We start from the raw sequence: 25681 nt of genomic DNA on the forward strand, positions 1-25681 counted from the left end.
ATAAAGATGCGCAGACACTGGGAAGGAATAAACAAAACACATATACAATACTTATTGGACCTCATTTATGAGCCAGCAGCGTGGCAGGCACTGAGGATGCTGAGATGAACAGAAAGTCATCTCTGCTTTCCAGGAGCCCACAGAGTCCTGGATTCTAAATTTAAGAGAGATTCAGAAAAGCCCATTTATTTCACAAGATTGTTTTGATAATTAAATGAGATAAAATACTTCACAAACTAAGCACTGAGCGAATGTCAGTTTGCCATTATTTTTGAATAGGTGAGTGACAGAAATCAAACTGGTGGTCATGAAAGATTGATACGGCAATGATTTAAAAGACAGATGAAATGGGGAAAGCAACCTCAGGCAGACTGAACTGACAACAGGGCAACAGAGAGAAAAGAGACATCATCCCTAAAATGTATTCCTAGATGATCGGGGAAATAATGAAATATGAAAGTCAGGTGGGTGATAAAATTTAGGGAGTAAGACAGAGAATTTGACTTCTGACATGCTGAGTTTGAGACAACAGCAGAACATCAACGCAACTACAACAGAAGGAAGTTCAGAGATGTCACAGCTCCCAAACTCCTACTCAAACTTCAAGACCCACCACCCATGCCCTCTCATCTGGGCAGCCTTTCTCTGATAGCCCTCAAAGATTTAGTTACTCACTTCTCCAACGTTCCAAAAGCAGTTTGTTTTCTTTGAATATTCTATCTTAGCACTTGTCATATTGAGTTGGCTTTCTCAGACTGTGTTTCTGTCACTTCAATTAGACTCTAATCAATTGCTGGAAGTAGAGAAAGTCACCCATTTTTACATCCTTAGCACCAGCACAGTACACCATTCAAGGTGTTCAATAAATGTCTAGTGAATGATAGGAGTAACTAGCTGATAAAAAAAATCTAAATATCAAAATATAAGACTTGGAAGTCATCTGCTCAAGGGGGATAGGAAGCTGTTAGCAGACACAGTTTCCGAGGAAGAACATTTAGAAAGAAGAGGTGAGAGCTAACAGCAGGACATGGATAGGGAGCCAAGAAGAAAGAAAAGTGAGTAAAAGGAAAGGAAACTGAGTCAAAGCCTCGTCGCCAAAGGATGCTGAAACTAACAAAAGAGGACATGTTTTAGGGCGATCAAAAGTGGTCCACGGAATTTCAAAGCCAAACTTATTTCAGAAAATTCAGGTTTATTTCACCAAGAACAAAAATAAGAGCAGTGAGTGAATCACAATTTAGGGAAGAAGCCAGGGGTTATGGGTACAACCTATTCTTGGCATTTATAAGCTGCTAACAAGGCTGCAGAAAACCCAGTGCAGGCTGGGTGCCTATCTCAAGGCAGAGAAGTTGAAAATATTAAAGGGATTAAGAAGCTAATTTTAAAACTTGATGAATAACAGGAAAGCTAGTGCAGTATGACTGACGAGGTACGGATGAGGAGGGGAAGGGGATGCCCGAGGCTCTCTGGGGCATTTTTCACAGGAAATGATGACCGGGTCTGGACAGACAGCTCCGGGTTAGGTGTGTGCTACTGAGGACCACGCAGACTTGCCGCGGGCTGTCTTCACACGGCTGCCAGGCCAGAGGGCCGGGGGGGCCTTTGCTCCAGGGGCTCTCCAGATGTTTCATCTGGGGTATCTGGTGCCTTGCTGAAGGAGTGTGCTTTAGCCTTTGCCGTAGACCATATGGTTTCCTCATTTCATTCCAGGAAGTCCAAGATTGCTGGGTAGCTTAAGGGAATTCCCAGGATCAGCCTAGGAAAGGTCTTCAAAAATTTTTTTAATTTGATCTTGTTTCCAGATGAGGAGACGAAGGTCCCAAGAGATCAAGTGGCTTCTCCAGGGTCACACTATTGGTGATGGCAGACCAGGACTACAACCCAGGTCTCCAGACTACCAGTCCTGTGGTCTTTATGTTTTATGCTTATCAACTTGGTAAGGGATGGAGGAGGGAAAAAAGCACCACAGAGAGGACGAAAGACAAAAAGGGCCTTTCCTACCTACTGAAGGTCTGGTGTCCTTACCACACCCTGGCCCAGCCCTGTCCTCTGCCCTGTGTGCACTGGGGCCATCAGCTAAGGGACAAGGCCAGCCCTTCCTCAGGAATCTGCACACGGGCTTTCCCTTCTTTATACAGTTTGTACCCACCTGTGTGCAAATTGCGGGGGCCAATCACTTCATTGTTATTACTGTGCTGAGTGACCCTATTTAAAATCCTTTTGTCAAAGGGCTATGACTTTTGCCACCTCTTCGGTTGATTTTTGAGATTGGACTGAACTTCTGTTCTCCAATCACTGAAGGCAGAATTCGATTATACGGTAGGAATGATGTCCAGTCCTTCCCGTGGTCCAGGCCCTCTTCGAAGCAGCTGACACTCATTAACTCACTCCTCTCCCTGCTTGCTTGAGGTGAGCACTCCTGTCTTCTTTATTTTACAGAGGAGGACGTGAAGGCACAACAAGGTGAGGTGGTCCCAGATGACACAGACAGTTAAGGAGCCAAAGTCTGGTGCCAGGGCCTGTGTGCTAACCACTCAGCACCACCACCCCCTCAGCCCTGCCTCTCACTCTGCTGGAACCTGGATTCACTTCTTTTGTTCTCAACACTGACACAGACCTGTACCGAATGAACTCACTGCGAGGTGCTGCCTGAAGGGCTTATTTTATGAGCTCGTTTAACCTCAGACAGTTCTATCAGGTAGGTGGGAACATTAACATCACACTCACTTGACACAGAAACAGAAGCTTCAGCAACTTGCCGGGGGCCACACAGCCCCGAGGGGAAGAACCGGGACTCACCTCCCAGCAGCCCGGCTCCGGGGTCCTCCCTTCTCCCCACTCTGCTGTCCGGTCTCACAAGCAAAGGGCATAAGACAAGTCAGCAAGCAGCCCGCCTTTCTCCTGGACCCAGTTTACCGATCCCCCTGTCGGTGCCTCTTTTCTGACCTGAGCTGGACGCGAGATCCTGCCTGCACCTGCACCGCCTTGTCGCGTTCTTCCTCATGAGCTGACCTGTCTAGACGGAATCCCTTAGATTGGTGACATCTGCCTCACTCTCTGCATCCTTCCCTGGCCCGAGCCAGGTGTTCAGGGAGGGAGCAGGCTATGTTCACCTGGCAATCCGCAGGATCGCTACTTATCCCCGCTCAGCACCTCAGTTTAGCGGTTATGCGTACTGGCGTTAGGGCCAGATTCTCTCCGTCCACATCCGTACATGACCTTGAACTAGTTACTGAACCTGTGCCTCAATTCCACGTTGGTAAGTGAGCCTTGATGGCAGTACCTCCCGCACTGCACTGTTACTATTAAAGTTAAGTGAGTTCATACATGTAAAATAATGAAAATAGTGCCAGGCACAGAATAAGAGCTCAATAAATACTAATAATTATATTTCATTAAGTTATTTCCCAAGGGCTTGGTGCTTCTCAGGACCAGATAAACATAAATGATCACTCACACATCAGGGGACTGTAACAAAGGGCTCCCTGCAAGCTTACTGAATCCTGCTTCCTTGACCCAGCTCCCGCGTTAGCTGGCCTTGAAAGCAACAGATCTGCACTGACCATGTGATAAGAGTAGGCTCTGGATTTTAAAGAGAAATTGGAGAAACCAACAAATGGACGATTCAAAATTGTAGGCAATCCAAATACAAGTTTGTGGCAGGCGCTGTCAGTAGATTCCACAGAAGTCAGTCCGTTTACCTCCCTTGACAAAAAAGAACCCCAGTTTACTCTGAACCCAGTCCAGCTGCAGGATGACTCCAGCGAGGGCGTGGCCACCCCGTGCCTCTGGGATAGGCGCTTGCTTCCCCCGCCTCCTTTGCATCCAGGAGTGCTGGCCAATGAGACGAAAGCTGAGGTCCGCTGCGGGGAAGGGGAAGGGATCCTGGGAGTGACTTACGCCCTTGTCATCAAAGACGATAATTTTGCAAGGTGACACCGTGTCACCTCGTGGCGTTCATCCCCCTTGAAAATCAGATTCTTTCCTTTTTCTTTTCCCCTTTTATTGATTTTATTAGTGTTTTATTTGGCTGTCTTAGTTGCTGTTTATTTCTCTATGTATTAATTGCCTCTCTCTCCCTCTCTCCATGGGGAGATAGGCTCCATGAGATGGTGCGGTTTATCTGTCTTGTTCACAGCGCCTTGAACAATGACGAGAACGTAGCTGGAGCTCAGTAATTATCTGCTGACAGAATGACTAGGTAAGTGATCTGCCGTGATCTTCTCGGGGACAATGGCTTAGAATTTCCAGAGACTCTTCAATCTCTGGCCTGGAAAGTAACCACCCAGCTGTGGATGCTCAGGGCCCAGGACGGGGGAGAATGGTTAAACTTCCACTCCGTCCCCCTTTCCAGCCGTGCAGCCCACCTACTCCCTGCCCCGTGCTGGCGTTCCAGAGCCCGGCACGCTCAGAAGTTCCACAGGCCCGTTTGTTTTATAGGCTCTCCCCTCTGCAGGCACCTGAGCTGACAGCTCCCCCCATTCTGCTAACCCGGGCGCCCTTCCTCCACCCGCTTTCCTCTCAAAACGTGCGGAAATCTTTTACAGGTGGGGTTTTCTTTCCCTTCTCTTCCATCATGTAACACATACCTTATCGCATCTTTACTATCAGGAACAAGAGGAGTTAGATTCATGTGGCCAAGATGTCACCTCTCAATGGAAATAAAAACATAAACATTTAGAAAGTAGAGGCAGATGGCCCCAGGCTCAGAGACGACATCAGGCAGCCAATTGAGTAAAATCCTGAAATACAGTATAAATTAGATTTAGATTTACTTTAAAAAGCGAACCACAGTGTGAGTGCAGTGAGAAAATATGATGATAAGACAAAGGAAACCAGCGCCCACTATGGGGCTGCACCTAAAGCATCCTGTTCGGTACAGGGGAACACTGCGTGCAGACTGCAAATGCACAGACCTGCAAAAACACTTCTACGGGGACACGCCGAACCTGCCACTTATGGAGCAACTTAGCACCACAGAGGCATCTGGACTTGGAGCTAAAAGGCACGGTTCAAGCTCTGATTATGCTAGATCCGTGTGAATCCTGGCAAATTACTGCAGCACTCCACAGGTAACTCACACCTTTGCTGTTAGGGTCAAGTGCAGTAACTCAAGTACCGTCCTTTGCAGACAGCAGCAAGCTCGTCAAGAGTTTCCGCAGTGACTACACCGCAAAAGGAAAATACTACCTTGAGAGTAATCAAAGTTTTAATTTCTGGGAGAAATAGATCAGTGCCACGTGAAATGTCTCTAACAGTACAAGCAGGATCTAGAGGAATTCATATATAACCATACATACGTGTAACTAAATATATGTACATAAAGAGTTTTATATATAACTATATGTAAATACATGGTTATATATGTATAACTATATATATATAAATTTTATATAAAAGGCATCACACATTTATTTCTTCAACAAATGTAAAATCCAGGCACCATGTTCAATGCTGGAGAACAGCAAGCAAAGCAGACGGGTTCCTGCTCTTGCCAACCCTAGATTTTAGTTACCAACTACAGAAATGGATGTATATCATTCATAATGAGATAAGCACTCTGAAGGAAAGAAACAACACACTCTGAAGGTGTATAACAGAGAAATGAATGAGGTCTGGGGCTGGTCAGGGGGAGTAAGCATGGGGGTGTCTGACAGATGCTAGCAGAGGGAGGCAACGGCACGTGCAAAGGCCCTGGGGACAGGACAGTGCTTGCAGATTGAAAGAAAAGAGAGTGGATGTGGCTGGAGGCAGAGACCCCTGGGGGCTTGCAATGTGAGGGAAAAGCTGTGAGGTGGGTGGGCCTTGAGCACCAGGCTAAGACTAGGAATTAAAGAATCACCTCTTTATCCTCAAAGGGATGGGGAGACTTTGGTTGGTTTACACATATCAGATTTGAGCTCTGAAATAAAAAACTACAAAGATTCAGTCTACAAAGAGACATGGATTGAAGAGTGACCAGAGGGAAGCCATGGGAGAGAGAAGCACCTGTAATGGTCCAGGTGAGGGGCGCCTGCAGCTTGGACCACGGATAAGAGAAAACAATCAAATAGGAGAGAAGCCTAGGAGGTAAGACCACCAGGATGAGCTAACGATGCTGAGGGTGAAAGCGAGGAGAGCTTCTGATCTGAAGAACTGGGTGCAGGGAGGTTCGGTTCAGGAACACAGGGAACGGTGGATGGGGACCTCGTTAAGGGGAAAGAGCGAGAGTTTAGTTGTGAATGTGCAGTTTCCACATCGTGAGTCATCAGGAGGAGATGCCAGGTGCCCAGCTCAGAGAAGCGGTTTAGATCAGGGATAGAATATCTGCGGTTGTTAATTAGGGTGTAGATGGCAATGAGACTTGGATAAAATTGCTTAGAGGGAGAATAAAGAAGGGACATGAGACGAGAATACAGGGGGAGGGTAGAGCTCAGTGGCAGAGTACATGCTTAGCCTGCACAAGGTCCTGGGTTCAATCCCCGGTCCCGCCATTAAACAAAAATATAGAGAATGTAAGAGTGAAAAATGCGCTCACATTTACAGTTTAATTCAATCCTCCTAGTCCCCCTAGTTCAGTTTAAAATTTGCCTTCTCACAGGGCGTTTGTTTGTGCAACCCCTGTCACCTGGTAGGTGTGGTTTCACTTTTATTTATACCGACTGAGAAATAACAGGTTGCTGCCTTCAAAGACATGGACAACAGCAAATTCCCAGCACATCTCTTCCCAGAACATCAAATGGGAAGCAGCAGGCGGGGGGACTGAGGGAGGCTATTAGCTACAGAGTCGAAGGGTTATTAAAAATTGAGTGAGGAGGAAAAAGAAAAAAAAAATCATCTTCCCTGATACAGCCTTTTAAAATACTTTTGCATGGAGGGCCCCAGATGCCATCAGTCAGGAAAATGATCTCTGGCACAGAAGAATATGGCTGGTGTAAATAATGAATGGATGAAGGCAGAAGCAGAATACGGAAGGGGCGGTGCGCCTGGAGGAACTTTCGGCTGGAAAGCTCAGGCAGTAACTAAATGACTTTCTTATCTTTGATTGTCTTACCAGCTTTGTGTATACATATATACATAGCATAATATATTATATAATACCCTTCTATATATTTTAATAAAATTTTAATATTTTATTAAAAATTTAATAATATTTTATAAGCACTTTAGTAACATGTCTTTATCTATTATATAATAGCATAATACATACTATAATATATAAAAGCATATGTATATGCTTTTACTTTCCTGGTTGCATTTTAGATATTATGGAAGATCCTTCTATTAAATAAACTACTTGCTTTCAACACTAATGAAAATCTCTAGAGGAAAAAAAATTGCTTTATGCCAAAATTATTATTTACTACATACCGGGCCTCAATAAATTCACTCAAGGAAAAACAATCTAAGACAGCGAACTCCTCGTCCTGGTCAGCACTCAACGAGCGCGAAGCTGGCAGTGATTCCTGTGCCTCCGTGGGGCTCTCAGGTGTTCGAGCCCCTCAGGAAGATCTGTTCCCAGGGATGATCAAAGGGACTCATGTGATATTATTAAGACTGTTCTCTAAACCCACAAGAAGGGCACACATTCAAGTCCTCATGTAAGTAAAACCACCAACCATTTATGAACTGGCCTCCTTTAGTTTTCACCCAATGTTTATTTAAAAGTTAGAATCAGAAAGGAAAAAAAGCCCACGCTCCGGAGTTTCCACTGGCTCCACCAGCCCAGTGTTCAATCCGACAATTAAAAGCATGAGTGGCATTAGAAGGCATCTCTCCTTTTACAGTATCAGAACTATTTTGCCATTTCCAATTAAAATAGGAAAGAAGAACCCTGATATTTATTGACTTTGTATTACAAGCTGCATCGGTATGCTTATATATCAAAATCATGGCAATTTCATTCAAAATTAGACATATGAAGACCAAACACAGGGACAAAGATGTGACTAAGACAGGAGGTTTCCAGTAAATTCTGTTACCCTGTACCCCACTTTTCCAACCAGTAAATTGTACACAGTTCTTCAAGATAGTTTATAAGCTGTACTTACAAACTTTAACTAGACTTTGTATCAGCTGATGAAAGCTGATTCACCATCATAACTGATTTGAGTGCCAACTGTATCACCTAATGCTATTTATGTTGTGCACCTCCTGTAAAGACATGACTATCTTTAGACACAGTATCTGTACATGAAACAAGAAAATAGCCAATTACCAGCACACCTGGCCACTGGTCACTGACTGAACTAGCATCATAATTAGGCAACTGATATGCAGTTAAGACATCAGCCATACAAAAATCTTTATTTGTGATAATAAACAACTTAGTGGAGGGATCATCTGATTTTGTCATTTCAAAAGAAAGTGGGATATATATGTCATTCTGCTGTTATCGATAGTCAAAAAGTTCATTTGGTATAAACCTGAAAACCCAGGAATGCTTTTTGTGACATTCTGAACAAAAGTATCACTGAATCTTTAAGCATAATTGTTATTTTACTTTTAGGGGGGAAAACCCGTCTTGGCTCACCAATTAAGAAAGTCCTAAATTATGAGCATTCTCCAGATGGATTTGGGTAAAAAACTAATTTCTTTCTATACGTTTTAAAAATTAGGTTGACAACAATAATCATCATTAGTAATACAACATCAGCTCTTCGTGTTCCTGTTTACAAAGCTGAAATTGCGGGATGGGAGGAAAATGTGGAAGAAAGAGGGTGTCAGTCCATGCATGATACTCAGGTTGGTCTCTACTCCCAAATCCAAAGGAACTCTCTGCGAGTCACCAGTAAGGGACTTTCAGGGTGTGGTAGACAGAATAACGCAACCCCCACCCCTTACAACCAGAGCTGTTCACGTCCTATTCCTAAAACCTGTGGCTATGTTACCTTACATGGGAGAAGGGACTTCACGGATGTGATTAAGTTAAGAATCTAAAGATGGGGAGATTATTTTGGATTATCCAAGCGGGCCCAGTATAATCACTAGAGTACTTACAAGAGGGAGGCAGGAGGGTCAGAATCAGAGAAGGAAGTCTGATGATGAAAGAGGGAGAGCGGCAAGAATAGGAGACACAGAGAGAAGGTGTGCGTTTGTGGTAATTTGTTACAGCAGCGATAGGGAACCGTAGGAAAGCAAACACACCTGATTTATAGCACTTGATCGTTTCCATGGTGTACCTGCGCCCATGAGCAGTCTGAGGCCATGCCATTAAATGCTGCTCACCTCAGCATACCACTGGGTACAACCACAAAATGGCACTAGTAACCAGGCTACCTGTGAAAATCTGACCCAAGACTTTCAAGTGATTCTCAAAAGGTCATTAATTTACCCTCAGGACTTCAGAATTCCCTCCAACTGACCAGTGTGCTGATTAGCCGCTATCCCACGTCACCTTCCCAAGCCCCACTCACACTACACGCCTGACGAAGACGGCTGTCCTTCCCTGGATACCAAACATCTACCGAAATTATCAAAGTGTTGAGCCCAAGCACATGGACACTTCATCCAACAGTAACTCGGTGAACCAATTTTCTCATACAAAAATATTCACTGGCCTGAATGCCCAATTTCTGGTGTTCTGAGTGGGGCAGTGATGGTGGCCACAGGGTGGGGGGGTGGTGTCAGTGAAGCCAGCTCATGAACGGGTCTCCTGTGGTGCAAGGAGGAGCAATCTTGGGAGAGTGTAAACAATTTTGGGGGGAAGGAGGCTATTCAGAGGGTTGCCTTTTGGGACCCTTCATGTCATCAAGCCAGAGACTGTCCAAAGGAGGTTTATAAAGCGAAGACGAAGAATTTCAGCCTCCTTGTTGGAATGGAGGCAAGAAATGGATTCAGAATAAGATGTAAAGAAGCAGATTATAACTTGTTTTTAAAGTGTGGCTTCCAGGGACCCACCCAGGAGGTTCTTATCCATTAAGATGAGGTCCTAGAATTGGTATTAAGAAATGTCTACGGTGGGGAGGGTACTGCTCAGTGGTAGAGTGTGTGCTTAGCATGTACGAGGTCCTGGGTTCAATCCCCAGCACCGCCATTAACAAAATAAATAAATAAACCTAGTGACCCTCATTGCCCCCCAAAAGAAATGTCTCGGCAGCTCCTCTAATCCGTGGTGAGGAACCATCAGCTAGACCAAGCGCCTCTCCACCAGGGTGATTCTGTCGCCCAGGAGACATTTGTCAATGTCTGGGGACATTTTTGGTTGTCACAACTAGCAATGGGTACTACTAACATGTACTGAGTAGAGTCCAAGGACGCTGCGAAACATTCTGCAATTCACAAGGCAGCCCCACAACAAAGAACCAGCAGTCCCAAGCGGCAGCAGCGTCAAAGGGGAGAAACCCTGAACTGCATCAGGCCATGGGAGGCTCCATGCCTCCCAGGTTATTTCTACTCCTGGCCACAAAAATGCCTGACAATTAAGGACGCTGATGCAAAGCATTATTTATTAATGATGACATTTCAGCATAGATCAGAATATAAATCCCCACACCTTGTGCCAAGCAATAATTAGCACTGCATGAATGATCACCCGGGGTCGAAGGCGATTTTAAAAGGTTACCATAAATAGCCTTAACCATCATTCTGTCTACACCAATTAGGATTTTCTAAAGAATTATTTTTTTTTCAAATCACTTCTGTAAGTGTAATAAAGTCATTCATACAAATCCAAATCCTCTTTATAATGATGCTTCTTTTCTAAAGAAATGACACTTTTCATTCATCTATTTCGTTACGATGTTTCCTGGACTATTTTCTTTAGAAAAATGTGCTTGGATTAAGTGAGGAATCTTCTAAGCAAAATTCTTGAAGTACTTAATGAATATGAAAAAAAAAATCACATTCAGACTGTAAAAGGCTCTGTTCTCATCTACCTTCTCTTTCTAATGTAAAGTCAACCCTTCCTAAAGTAACTGGGCCCACTTAAATTGCCAGTCGCAATGACCTGTACTCAGAATTTGCTACAAGCGAGGATGCAACACCAGCCGAGACAAATGTCTTGTATTCAGCAGACTTTTGTTTCCTGAAATTAAAACTTGAAATGACTTTAATTGCTCAAAAAGAAGGCTTGGTGGACCAATTCGATTTACTCTGGAAACTGATGAAAAGATAGACCAAATGGAAAAGAAAATCATGAAAGCAAAAGTGACTTGTCTTTTTGGAAACCTTCTAAGGACGTGTTAAAAGGGCAGCATAAAGTTCAATTCACACCAGGCTTCTCATCGACGTATACAAATAGGATCTCCGAATGACTACATCTAGTCTTCTCAACTTTACATTCAACATTAAAGAAAATAACGCTTTCTAGTGCGTGTGAGGGGGATGAGGCAAGGACTGGCCACTGATGGGCGCAGAAGAGAAAGGTGTGGGCGTCCCAGACCCCTCATGCAGGGGAGACAGCAAATGGGCTCTGCTCTGGGCTGGTTCTTGTGAATAAACCATGTGTTCAGGTTTCAAAAGGCAGTCATCTGGTCTCCCCCGATCTTGACTTAGAAGCTCTTCTGAGGGGAGCAAGACAGACAACAGGGGCCGGCCAGTACACAGCTCTTTCGTGAGTCATACAACCACCCCGGGCGAGGAAAGCCAGGGTCCTAGCAGTTTTAAGTGGTGTGAGACACGGAAGATGAGACCCCGGAGCGGAAACGAGGATTACCAGCCAACGCTCGCAGTTACTGAGATCGAGGCCCCCGGGTTACATCACTTGTGTCCTCCCAGCAGCCCTCGGAGGGAAACACTCTTCCTTGATGCTGTGAAGACACTGCTGTTTGGAAAGATGAAGTAAACTGCCCATGGAGAAGGGAGGGTGGAGCTCAGTGTGGAGCACATGCTTAGCATGCATGCGGTCCTGGGTTCACTCCCCAGAACCTCCATCAAATAAATAAATAAACCCAATTACCTCCCCCACCCCAAAAACAAGCAAACAAAAAAATTTTTTAAATAAACTGCCCATGGTCCCGCAGGAGTTAACAGTAGAACTGTCTTTTGGCTCTGGACTGACAGACGTAGGGCCTACTCTCTTGACCACAATGCTATGTACCATTTCCCCCGTTAGAGCCAGGGTGACCCGTGCAGGGGGGAGGGCTGAGCTCTGAGACGATCAAAGCAGAGCCAACCCCGTCAGGGTGCCTAAGCTCAAAACGCAGGTCAGCCCTCCCAGCCTGCCCTCGGCAGCCAGCCCATCATCACGTGCACCGGTCCTGTCAGCTACACTCCGACACTGGTCTCGGGACACCCTCCAGACACAAAGGTACATGCTCATATAATATGAAACAACCACCTCGTTTTATTCCAAGCAGCTGTTTCCCTTTATGCTTTAGTCAGAACAGCAGCTGGCTGAGCTGACGAGCCGTCAGTGCTCTTCTGGGCTTCAGAGAGTCCCATAAAGTACAGCGATCCTATTTGGGCATATGCTCTGGACAGGCAGTGCGGGAGGACCGGCCTCTGTACTGACCCACGAAGTCCCACTGCTGGTCTTGCTCAGTCCGTTTTATTGCCCTGCCACCCAGTTCCAGTTACGGTTTACAATTTATACGCTTGTTTAGTTTAACAGCCTCTAACAATGTTTATTTTGGCCTCTTTTAGTTGGTTCTTCCTGCACAGACGCCAACAGTAGCATCCCCTACCCCACATCGTCGTGTGAGGGATCCAAGTTGCTCCATCCGTAAAACACAAGGCATAGAAATAGCTCTTGAAATGCTGAAAAATTCAGGAGAAGTCACTGGTGAAAGGTAGTCACAAACCAAACGCGGATTGAGCAAAGACGATGGGGCTACAGGGCTCACAGGAAAGAAGGCTTTTTATCTTGTTATTCATGCTGCTGCTGTTTACAACAACGAGTACGTCTGACACAGGTTTGAACAAATCCAAGTGACCCTTCCCGGCAAAGCTCTCACGTTGACGATGGAAAGCCCAAGAGGGCAGGATGTCGGGGAGGTAAAATTCCAAACCGTGTACCCTGGATCTGGAAATGGAGAGAGCATTCCATTCCCACCAGGGAGCACTGACAGGCTCTCTAATGAGGTGACTTTCTGGAGAGTCCAGACACAAGGGCTATTCTTAGAACCACCGAAAAAAGCATAGAGCTGCCTAAAAATAATGATGACTCAACACCTAGAGGCTTCAATGATGTCACGCTGTCAAAGAACACCCGCTCTCCTCACAGGTTGCAGTTTTTAAAATAAGCAAGCTCACAGCTCGTCTTCAGGGGAAGGCAAGCATTTCGCCTGCTGCCGGGGGTGGGGGGGCGGGGGAGGGAAGGACAGGTGGGTCACGGAGAGAATGTTCCATCCGCGCGTCGCCTGCCCCCGCAGCTGCGTCTGCGCGTCAAAGAGGAAGCCCCTGCCAAAGTCAAGTCTTCCCCTCTGCCACCCTCACTCATCAGGTGTCCTTCCCAAACAGGACCACAGTGCTGGTGACACAAGAGGTGGGCCGGAGAATCCTGCCTTCACGTCACCGCAGCCAGAACATTCCACAGCAAAGGAGGGTCCCTGTGCAGACTCCTATTAGGTGCAAGGTAGGACTCAAAGCAAAACACAGAAATACGTCCCAGGGACTCCAGAGCCTTCTCTTTCTCCCGTGAGGGGGCCCGTGACCTGGGCTCCCTCTGCATCTGCCTCCATCTCTCACTTCCCCCAACCTGGACTCTAAATGTCAGACCCCAGGAAACATTAAGCTTCACGAGGGCTTGCGTCTCATTTGGTCTTTGTGCTCCCAGTGCCAGGAGCAATGCTTGGGACATGGTGGAGTTTCAGTAATTGTTAAGTAGGCAGTGGGTGGATGGAGCGGACTGCTCAGTGCAGGACTCCCTCCCCTTGCTAGCATCTTCCCGAGCCACTGCCCTGCCCCGGGGAGGCAGATTCGCTACCTTAGGATATCGTAGGCTATAATGTGTCCTAGGGGGGTATCCATTAAAAAGGGAATTCTTGATCAGGAAATAGTCTTCAAGATCCAAAAGACTCCGGGCCACTGCAGGAGACACTTGGGGACAGCATGCTGCTCCCGCCGCAGAGCCAACCTATCTGTTCTTAGGCTTGCTTTGCTCAGCCAGGAACGGAGCAAGGGACAGGGGACTGAGAGTCAGGGCTGGGTGCGCTATCAACGGGCAGAATGACACCACTCTGCGTCTTATTTACTACACTCCATCTTACTCGTGCAGCCGAGCGTTTCCCTTTTAGCAAGGTGACCTTGTTCCCTCATCGTGCCTTTCTGGAATTCCCAAGAGTCAGTTCCCAAGCTCCAGAAGGAAATCATTCCTATGAGTTTGTAGCTATTTCTCATCCTGGTGTTTTGCACACGTTGTTTTTAAATGAAAATGTTCTGACTCGGGTTGGCTGCCCTCCTGAATCGCCGAACACGGCTCTGAGTGGCTTGTTTGTTTCCACCACCTCAAATCCACCCTGCATACAAAGCCTTCGCATCACTATAAGCATTGCAAAGAACGCGCTATCAATGGGGCGCTTTGAAAGGGACCCCACCTGCTCAGACACGTGAACTCAGAGATGCTTGTTTGGGGGAAAGACGACCCCACGGGAACTGGGAGCCCAGTTGCCAACAGGAAGCGGGGCAGAGGCTGGGCGAGGAAACCCAGTGCAGGCTCCGCCTCTCTTCCTCTTTGTAAACCATGATGTCCTCATCCTTCTGACCCCCACATGTAGAGCACACTCTCTGGAGGAGGCAGATTTAAGGAAAGTGAGTTATCAGAGCCAAATTTTGGACACTGAAGACTCTCATTTCTCTGAAATTTTCAGAAGAGACTCTTTGATGAGCTGAACTCCTTTCTCTTCCATGCTCCTTGCAAAACCTTGAACTTCACTGACATAATGATTCATCGTTAAGTGGACATCTGTTCCAAGTTTTGCAACTGGAGAGAACACGGTACCAAGGAGCAAAACAGCCAAGCTGAAGGAAGAATAAAAATCTCAGGTGTCAGACCTTGAACCCGCAGCACGTTCCCTTCAAGTCATTTGGCTGTAGGTCTTAAGGGTCCAAGAGCAGACTGACTTATTACAAGAACAAACTTAAATACACATGTCCTCAAATGGTTTACATGTGTTCATGTTCTCACAAATGCACAGCAGAACAACGATCAGATTTGAGTCAAACTTAAGAAATAGTTACCTGACCGGGGGCTTCTCTAAAACCATGCTGGCCCCACGTGCTGTGGGAGGGGTTGTTGTTCACTGTGACGGCCAAGTTTCATTTTTTCCTTGAAGATGTTTAAAAATTATTTTTCCAAATAATGTGAGCTATAGCCAAAAAACTCCGTGTGTGTTATTCTAAATATATATTTTTAATATGTATCTAAATATATACATAGAGAGAGGGAGGGAGGGAGGGAGAGAATATTCTATTAATTTAAGTGATTTTTTTCTATTCATAGTGGAGTTTAAAGCATCTGTAAAACACACCCTTAGTGACCCCAGGCCAGCCTCCTTATGTGCTGAAAGATGATTGTTTCATAAAACAATATGAGCAATACAAACATAGAAATATGAACGAAATGTGATCAGGTAAGTCAGACAAATGTTTTTCATTACACATACACACAATTAGGTTTAAGTCGAGAGAAACAGAATATCCAAGACCACTAAGAAGAAGTTGAGTGGCTGTGGCTGAGCACTGATTTTTACTCTGAGCTCCCTGGGAGCAGGTAAGTTATATCCTGCCCCTAATGAGAAGACTGCCAGTTCCTCGGGGTAAACAAAGTTTTCTCAGCGCTACATTTTACAAGAAACATATCGCCCGAATCTTACACAGGGAACAGCGAACGTATGTCCTACAACCAACGTGGAAACAGATTTCACACAGCAAAAACCAAACGTTCTTGACACCGAAGGCTGTGGTATAAAAGTGCAGCCTCGTTAGGGCTCTACAAGGGGCCGGCAGAAGGAAGCCTTTCCCTCATCTTCCACTGCACGCGGGCCGTCTAGGTCTACATGTTTGCAGAAATGCTCTTCCTTCCTGGAACCAGAGAGAGTCACAGGCAAATGTGGTGGGAAGAAGAATGAAGGAGGAGGGAGGGGCCCGTGTTTACCAATAAGATCTAGAATGGGGCCACCTCTTCCACCCATTTCATCTCATTTAATCCCATAACAAACCTATGAAGCGGGGATGGTTAACCCACTTCACCAAAGAGGGAGCTGAGAGTCATAGAAGTTAAGCTGGTCGAGATCCCGTAATTAGTGTGCAGATGAGGCCGGATTTGGACCCAAGTGCAGCTGAACCCAAACCCTTCCACTGGCCCTTCTGCTCCCCCGTCAGTGCAGTGCTGTGTTCAGAGCTGCGCGAGGCCGCGCAGGACACAGAGGCTTGCTCTGCAGCCCTCAAGGTTACTTACAGTCACCCAGCTGGACTAGACTATCCCATAAGGCAGTGTACGCTATGCATGAATGATACACTGAATGGTTAGGAGTTAATGATAGCTACAAGCCTGGTGGGAAACTGTAGGTTTAGAACAAAGTACAAGATACGATATGTCAACATATTTGATGAAAACTCTTAACTATGTCATGTACCTGATCAGTGGGTCTCCCCGTCAAAACACTGAGAGAGCAGGTGGTGTTTATGCTATAAAATATAACCCTCCCAGTAAAATAGAGCATGACGAAAAAAATGACCAGAAACTCATCAAACTTAAAAAAATAAACAAACAACCCACATTATGTTTCCATTTATTTTCCTGTTTAAAAGGTAGGAAGTAGGGCTGAGCACCGACTGTGTAAAATGATGCGTAAGACGATAATGATGAGCTACCAGCAACGCACTGGCAACCCCACCCTCACAGAGTAAATAAATAGCAGGTGTGTTGACGGGATTGGTGCTCAGCTCATCGATGCCCCACTGGTCTCGTCCATCGAGCTGAATGTCAGGTTTGCTCCGAAGGATACCTCGGTGGAGTTCTAAAGTTCCCTCTCTGACTTTCTCTGGTTATCTCTAAGTTGGTTAAGAATTTCACGACCACCAGACTGGGACCAGGGTCAAGGAAGCCAAGAACGGCTGGGTGAAGCCCAGGCCATCTTCAGCTGGTGAGGGCAAGGAAAAATGATGATAAAGCTTACCCCTCTCCTGGGCTCTGTCTCCAAAACCACCTCTTAAAGATGGAATGTTCTTACGAAACAGAATGCAATAGTTATCCATGAATTTATATATCTTTTTTTTAATTAAGTATAGTTGATTTACAGTGTTGTGTTAGTTTCTGGTGTACAGTATAGTGATTCAGTTATATAGTTGTGTGTGTGTGTGTATGTATGCATACATATATATATATATATATGTATATATATTCCTTTTCATATTCTTTTTCACTAGAGGCCATTACAAGGTATTGAATCTATTTCCCTGTGCTATACAGTAGGATCTTGTTGTTTATCTATTTTATATAAGTCATTAGTATCTGCAAATCCCAAACTCCCAATTTATCCCTCCCCTCTCCCCTACTCTCCATCCCCGCCCCCTGCCCCCCGGGAACCATAAGTTTCTTCTCTGTATCTGCAAGTCTGTTTCTGTTTTATAAATAAGTTCATTTGTGTCATATTTTAGATCCCACATATAAGTGATATCACATGATATTTGCTTTTCTTTGCCTGACTTACTTCACTTAGTGTGATAATCTCTAGGCCCATCCATGTTGCCGCAAATGACATTACTTCATTCTTTTTTATGGCTGTGTAGTATTCCATTGTGTGTGTGTGTGTGTGTGTGTGTGTGTGTGTGTGTGTGTACACACACACCACATTTTCTTTATCCAGTCATCGGTCAATGTACATTTAGGTTGCTTCCATGTCTTGGCTATTGTAAATAGTGCTACTATGAACATTGAGGTGGATATATCTTTTTGAATTAGAGTTTCCTCTACATGCCTGGGGTGGGGTTGCTGGATCATCGGGCAAATCTATTTTTAGTTTTTTAAGGAATCTCCTTTTAAACTGGGACCACTGTGATGGGTGTGCCTTTTGTGCACTTCTTAAGGCCTCCTGGTCCAGGGAGGGAGTGAAGGATGAAATCCAGCCTGCCCTCCACCTGTCAAGCCACCCACAACTGCTCAGGGCTTCATCCACCCCGTTGGCCCACAGGAAATGGCACCATTTTTACAAATTTACCTGCCTTGCCCCAGGCAGTGTGCCTTAGGACAGCTTCTGCCCACAGCAGTCCCTTCTGATAATTCAGAGTCACTGCACAGGCTACCAGTAGCTCTGATGGTGACCATACGAACTGGGTTCCAAGTCCCTTCATTTGCCCCAAAAGGGAAGGAAGCGCAGAGTCTGTCTTCAATAGCATCGCAGACTAACCAGAAAACGGCAGCCGGTTTTCCCTGGGCACCACCAAGAATCTACGCTCACCCCCTCTTCGGCACAGAAACCAAACGCTCTCAGCTCTGCATGCATCAGGCTTCTTCCCACCGCCTCAATCATTTCCAGGAGTTAAGTGGGGCATCTGAGTGGCTTGTCAGGCTCCTGAGCCCCAGGGAGTCACGCAGTGCCGTGGAGAAGCAAGACACTAAATATGCCTCTGGAATATTTTAGTCACTTCAAGAAAGGTTAAGGTTCCAGGGAATGTCCTAAAGCAGCTTTGAAATCTGCCCCACACTGGGCTCTCACCTGGCAGGTGTCCCCAAGTGATGAGTGGTGACTAATCATGGTTCCTCGTCACCATTCGGAGAAAACAGAAAACAGGACCAACTCACTGAGTACAGTGGCACGCACTTTTTACATTGTAAACGTCATTTAGAACAACAATCACATCGGTAAACGCCACTTCTGCCCGTAAAGGATGAGAAGCACGAGAGGGGCAGCGGAGCTCCCAAGTACTCCTTCAGGATTTGGTGTCTAACTTAAGCATTTCCCGCTTGGATATTTTGACCTAAGGCTTTGTTATCCTTTCCCCACTCTTAGGTCGCAAGAGTTCACGTCACTTTAATTTGTCTCAGCCTACGTTCAGCGACACTTAAGCCACAGTAGATCGCTATCTGTGTGCTCATCCTTGACTCTGTGTCCTCAGCGCGAATTTTTCAACCAGCCTTAAACCAGTCCCATAACAAGCTTCCTAAGATCTTCCAAAGCCCCAGATTTCACCTTCCCTTGCTGCCTTTTCTTATCTCTCCCTTTTCTTCTCTAGGAGTAGTTATGGAAACAAATGTGTTTAAGGCACTTCTCATTTCTCGGCTTACTATGTAGGTCAGTCACCTCTAAAAGCTTAAGGTATCATGGAAATATGAACTGACATGTAAAACAGGCTTCTTTGTACGAGTGTTGTATCTTAATTACAAGAGTGATAGGGACTCCATGTCTTTACACTTCAGTCTTGCTATCCCATCGCCTGAGTTCTCTCTGCCTTCCGTGTTTTGACTTGAATGTTAACGCTGATGGGTAGCCAACTATATTTCCAGGCCGGTTCTCCATGGTAGAATTTAGAGATGGCGACGTAGGTGGGTGATGAACAAGACTTAAAACGTCCCGAGGCCTCCCTCGACTCTGCTGTTTCTCTAACCAATCAGCCGACCCTGGCAAATGCACCCCTCTGTGTCTTAATTTAGTCATCACTGAAGTGGAGGTCCAATTCCATAGTGACTGAGTCCCTGCTAGGCGTCAGGCCCGGAGCAAGGTGCTGGAAACACAACGAGGCAGAATACAAATTTTATCTGCCTGCCAGCACTTCACAGTAGAAGAGAGGAAAAGAAACAAATGAAGAGAAGCAAGATGTGTGGGAGCAGCACAGGTGTTTTACAACAGAGGCACCTCTCAGCTAAGAAAATCAGATGCATGGAACAGTAACTGTCTCTCTGGTGGGCTGGGAGTCTTGCTCTGGACCCAGACCAGACCATCAGTCAGGGACCAGGTGAAGGAATGAGGGCAGGACGAGCAGACACAGCAGGTCAAGGTCAGAGACTTTCGGCTGTGGACACTCAAGGAAGGAGACTCAGAGACTGCCCGAGTTTGACTTGGAAGTTCACCCAGGCTGTATCGATGCCCGGTGCCCATCCCATCTTCAGCACTTCCCGTACCCCCAGTGGATACCAGCATCTCAATCTCCCTTCTTGATGCCACTGCAGATTTGAGTGACATGTTCATTCTTCCTTTTGGACATGGGATGTGGGTGCAGTTGTATATGTTCTGCAGGTCCACAGACCACTGTCTATAATTCATAGGGCCAGAAATGATTGGAATTTAGAATGTAATATGGTACCCATGCCTCACATCCATCAAAGTCTGGGGCAGCCCCCAGTGGTTAAAGATAAGAATACTTTTGCAAAAAGATGGATGACTTTTCACACTAGAAGAAGCTTCCCACCAACCCTGATTAGAGTCCGAATCAATTAGGTCAAGTGCGGTTTGGCCTTAAAACGGATTACGAAAAGTCTGTTTTTAGAGTTTTTCAGATGTCAGTCCTGCAGAGAAGGGACTGTGGACCTGCAGTCGTAAAGTACAAAGTGAACATTCTCATTCCCTTTCAGACTGGAGTAAAGGCAAATCTTGGGTGGGGAATCAAGTAAAAACTGCTAATACGTGTTTAACTCAGAGAACCCTTGAGGCTGCCCTCACAACGCTGCCAGTGTTAGACAAGATCGCTGTTTCCTCAGCTGAGCTCTAGAAAGAGCTGGTTTGTATCAGTGATCACACTGAATGAAAAATATACATCTTTTGGGGAGAGTCGAGGGATAAATTAGGAGTTTGAGATTTGCAAATACACACTCATATATAAAACAGATAAACAACAAGGTCGCACTGTACAGCACAGGGAACTGTATTCAATACCTTGCAATAGCCTATATGAAAAAGAACATGAAAAGGAGTGTATATATGTGTATCTGAAGCACTGTGTACGCCAGAAACTAACACAACATTGTGAACCAACAACACTTCAATAAAAAAAAAAAAAAAAGTTGAAAGAAAGAAAAAGATGCATCTTTGAACAGAGAATCACTTCAACCACTCAGGAGGCACTGAGATGATCCAGGAATGAGAAGAACAAAGGTAAGAGACTGGTGGCACCAGGGCTCTGATCTTATGCCCTTTCTGGTAGAATATATTCTTTAATGGTTGGCAGAAATGCCCGCTTATTTAAGAAACAAAACAACGTAACAAAAGCAATAAGAAACCCCTGTGTGTGTGCACGCACATGTGTGTATGTGTGTATATATAAAGCAGTGAATAGAGTTGAAAATATATATTAAATGCCCCTTTGATGTAGCATCAGTGGATTTAAGATGATTGTTTTCTTGTTTGAATTGTCTTCAGGAGTCTTTAAATTCAATGAGTTTACGCTGCCTTGTTCACCATTGCGTCCCCAGGGCCAAGCATCACACCTGTTTTCAATAAATGTTTTGTCTATCAGGAGGCAGTCCTGCACAAGGTTTAAGAGCACAGACTCTGGTCTGAATCCCTGCTCTGCCACTCCCAGCTGGGAGCCCGCACGCACCCTCTCTGCGCCTCAGCGTTCTCATCTGAAAAATGGGGAGAATCATACTCACTGTATCAACCTAGATGGACTGAGTCACCTTCTAACAACCAACCCCCGAATCCCGGCGACTTAAAGTAACAAAGGCTTATGTTGTCGTTGTCGCATTACACGTTCTTCACAGGTTGGCCAGGACCCTGCTCTGTCATCCTGGTCCTCGCTCCGTGAGCCAGACTGCCGGGACAGGCACACCCGGCGCTGTGCCAGCTGCACTAGCAGAGTGAGAAGAACATCCTTCAGGGTCAAACATCGGTAATTAAATGCTGGGGCTGGAAGTAGCACAGGTCACTTCCAGAACTCATGGAGGGGAGGGCTGTTCAGGGAATGCAAACCTGCCACGTCCCCAGGAGGCAGAGAGGCAAAAAGACCACCCTCTTGGGGTCGTCATGGTGATGAAAGGGCTCAAGGTCCAGAAAGCATTCGGAAGAGTACCTGGCGCCTGGCTACATACGCTATGTCAGTGTCTGCTGCTACTGTTACTATTAATAAACTAAATGAATTCAAAAATTCTGCAGGCCAACATCAACTCACCTTCCAGGCTTCTCCTTATTGGACTAAGTGTGGTTCAAGGTTTCAAGGTGGCTGATCCACTGTTCCCTTTTAGCTACCAGTTAGTGCCGATGCCTCACGGAACAGCCCCTTACCTCCCTTCAGCACAGACAAGGGCAGCCCGCAGGGTGTCCCTCCAGCCTCGCCTGCCTTGAGATGACTTTTGCAGCCTCGCTAGATCCAGAGAGGCAATCCAGGGGAATCTGCCAAAGGTTAATGACCCCTGGTAACTTTTAGGTGTTACATGCTGTGAAGATCCCCGTTCTAAATGTGTTTCGTACAAAAATATTTATGCTGCAAGCTGTAGCATGCAAGCGGCAATCTGCATTTATTGGTTTCAGATGCCAATTTCCTCCAGCTCCGGCTCTGCTTTGTGTTATATAAACAAATCTCAACCATCTGGACCACAACAAGCCACACTGAAGTATGTGCCCACGCCTTGCAAAAGCATCAAATCAAAATACAAGCACACAGAATTCTGCCTCACAGAAAACTGGATTGAACATCACAGTCCTCAAGAAGCTGTTTGGAAAAAAAAGTGTTCTTTAGGCATCAGAACCTAGAATTTAAATAGGATCACAGAAATGAGCATATCGGAATATTTACCATGTTGATAAGCAGAAACAAAGATAACCAGAAGATCATATCCTGGGGTGTTACCTATATTAAGAGCAGGCCAAGCCAGGACTTTTCAAATTACCTCAAACAGGAGAAGGGCTTAGGAAAAGTGTCTCAGATAGATGGGAAAATAGAAAAGAGATGACCGCCAGACTGAATCATGAAAGTCAGAAAGCAAGAGCTTTAATTCCCACCCAACTAAGAGGTTAAAATGTATGCTTTATAATAATTGCAACAAACAAGTTAAACTCTAGTCCATCAACATCAGGAAATGATGAATCCAAAAAGTAGGCTGTGCCAAGAAGGAAAGAACTTCGCCAAAGCGAGTTACACTTGTCACTACCTCCCCACCTGGACCTTTGAATGAAAACTAAGCTTCACCTATGAGGTCTTATCTCCCTGATAATTCCAGGCTGCTGAAGGCATTCATCTTCCCAAAGCCAAATATTTCAGACAGCCCCCACAGCCACCTTTGGCCACAGGCAAATATACAAGCGCTGGAAAGGCATCTTGATTCTTTTCCCTTTACCTAAAAATATCTCCCACCCACTCAGCACAGTGCCCCCAAATGTCCACCCTTTGGGAAAGATAACCACCATCAGAATTCGTGGCTCAGATTCACAAACTGTGAACACTGTGGTAAGACTATCCTGAAAGAAGGACATACGGACAATGAGTTTTATTAAGATAGCTGGGAGGAGGGAGACGAATGGACATAAAAGAAGAAAAGTTTGGAACACGAAGAGAAACACGTGGCAGTAAAAACGGGAGCCGTGAGGCTCCCCAAACACTTTTTTCTCTAGAGTCTTGGTGATCGTGCCTCTGGGATTAGTTCATTTGGTATCTGATCATCTTTCTTTGTTGCCCTCAACACCGTACAAATAATCACATCAAAACAGAGTCTGGATCAGTTATTGGACATCCTGGAGACATTCCACAAACGCAGGCTGTAACGTCGCACCAAGGCGAAAGATTTTCGGTCTCGTTTAATAAGTTTAATTAGGCAGACACTGGCCAATTATAAAATTCACCTCCTTGGCTATAAAACTTTGTGATCTCAATCATTTCAAGCCGGTTCCACTGAGCTACATCATATTGATTTCACCTCAGTATTTTATCAGGGTTATATTAAAGTCAAATACTGTTTGTCAAACTGTGATGTACAACTTTGTATGCAAATTAAATGAGAATATTTGGTAATCTATTATTCAATCACAGATCAGACCAAAATAGACATGGACAGATTCCTGTGAACCACTCGCCAGCCATTTCTATGTAACCAGCTCTGGTTCATTGGATCAGCCATTCTTGAGCTGCACTCCTGAATGAGATTAGCAACGCCCTAAATCTTCTTGTTTTAATCTACTGAGAAGTATTTAATCAGGAAAGAATCAAAATCTCTATTAAACCTCTAAGGGAAATCCTTCTAATTGTTGGTATTTAAATAGATGACAGAACAAGAAAATATGGAACTGTATCTCATGGTTAATGTCAGGTAGATTTCAGGGAAAGTGCTCTGAATAAACCATGATCTGTGCTATAACCTGGTTATAATCCAAGAGCAGAATTCCCAGTTTCTTTGCAAGAGGGCTGTGTGCCATTTTCTTGCTTCAAATAGTCTGGTGATCATAGCTCTGGGGGTTCTAATCACATGTAATTCCTTGGATTTCAAGCTATTTTTAGCCCATCATTTCAACTATTCAACTCCAAAATAATATCATTATAAAACTATCTTTAAATGGCTTGAAATAATTCCTAGTCCTCTGGGCTATCAGGATGGCTTACCAAACCAACAAAATCCAGAACAAAGACTTCCAGTAACTGTGTTCAGACAACAGAGTATGGACTTGAGCACTGGGCAAAAACAGCCCAAGTCTGTGAAACAGCAACCACAAATCCTACTCTTAATCTCACACAGAGGCACACTTTAGTTTAGGAAAAAGGCCCTTTCCTATCTCCCAAAAGAGCTGGCCGTGTTTTAAACACAGCATAATAGTGGATATTTACAATTAAAAATCCACATCCAGCAGGGAAGGTCTGAGCCATTTAGACTCCCTACTTAAAAGGGGAGAGAAAACTGAAACGAACTTTAGAAAGATTTCCAAAAGGAATATTTACTGATTTCCAAGAATACGTACACTAAATCAAGTTTGGTCTTTAAAATGCAAACCTCATCTTCTGGAAAATCCTTGGACACATACAACCTCACTCCCTAATTATTTCAAATCAAGGAGGGAAGCGTGTTCATGCAAATTTTTAAAACACACACGAAATGATTAGTGAGCAAAGCAAGACGGAGACAGTCAACCAATTCATCTTTCTAAAAAGTGCAACAGGACCCAGTTGAAGAAGCTATTTTTAGAACCGACATCAAACTTCAGGAGGGTTGGGGTGAAAACAGAGCTTGGGCTGTCGAGGAAAGGCAAACTGTGGTTTGAGCAGAATAGGGGGAAATAAAACTTTTTTTTAAAAAAAAAATCTGCTCCCTAGCCCAGGGGGTATCTCCCGCAACGACTGTTCCCTGCACCATTGTTTTGTCAGACGGACATCAGAGTTGCAGACAGTGAGATTCCACTCATCACAGTCTCATGTCCAGCCTTGTCCTGTGCACCCCCAGTGTGGACTGGGAACAGAACAGGCTCCTCTTCTCCTGCTATGCACGCCAAGAAGAGGGCCAAGTAAACATTTTCAAAAACTTTCAAACATCAACCACAAAGGAGCAACGGAAATAGCTGGAAGATATCGCCCCGTCTCCTCACCTTCCAGGAGCAGCCAGCCTTCTTACCTTGCTCTCTTCTCCTTCAAACACCGACTGGTGCACGTTGCAGGCAAACAGTGAGTTGGGGAGGTCGTTGAAGTCAGTGATTGCTTGAAAGGCCTCCTCCGTGAAGCACTGAGTCACAGCCCAGTCTCTGTCTACGCAGCAGAGCAGCAAGAGCCCTCCAACGTCCGGGACGTGGCCCTGCTGCCCCAGGCTCCTCATTCCAATGAAGTAAGATTCTCCCCTCATTCCTGAGGACACAGAGACAGCTGTGGGTTAGAGGAGGGCTCGATTCCTCAGGCCCTGGTTAGAAGGACG

The 25681-nt window shown here is 45.3% G+C and overlaps 1 protein-coding gene across 3 annotated transcripts in view; it reads right to left on the reverse strand.

The window, feature by feature from the left end:
* The window catches only part of RCAN2 (regulator of calcineurin 2), a 233701-nt gene that overhangs the window by 149409 nt on the left and 58611 nt on the right, over nt 1-25681 (reverse strand). For all 3 annotated transcript variants that reach the window (XR_012501155.1, XM_010973840.3, XM_074348850.1), the window contains one exon: nt 25388-25614. Coding sequence is in view for 2 of the 3 variants with exons in the window: in XM_010973840.3 (XP_010972142.2) it covers nt 25388-25614 (227 nt within the window). In the remaining variant the exon portion in view is untranslated. The remainder of the gene's footprint in view (nt 1-25387; nt 25615-25681) is intronic.

This window comes from Camelus bactrianus, chromosome 20 (assembly GCF_048773025.1).
Source record: "Camelus bactrianus isolate YW-2024 breed Bactrian camel chromosome 20, ASM4877302v1, whole genome shotgun sequence".
NCBI classification, from domain to species: domain Eukaryota; kingdom Metazoa; phylum Chordata; class Mammalia; order Artiodactyla; family Camelidae; genus Camelus; species Camelus bactrianus.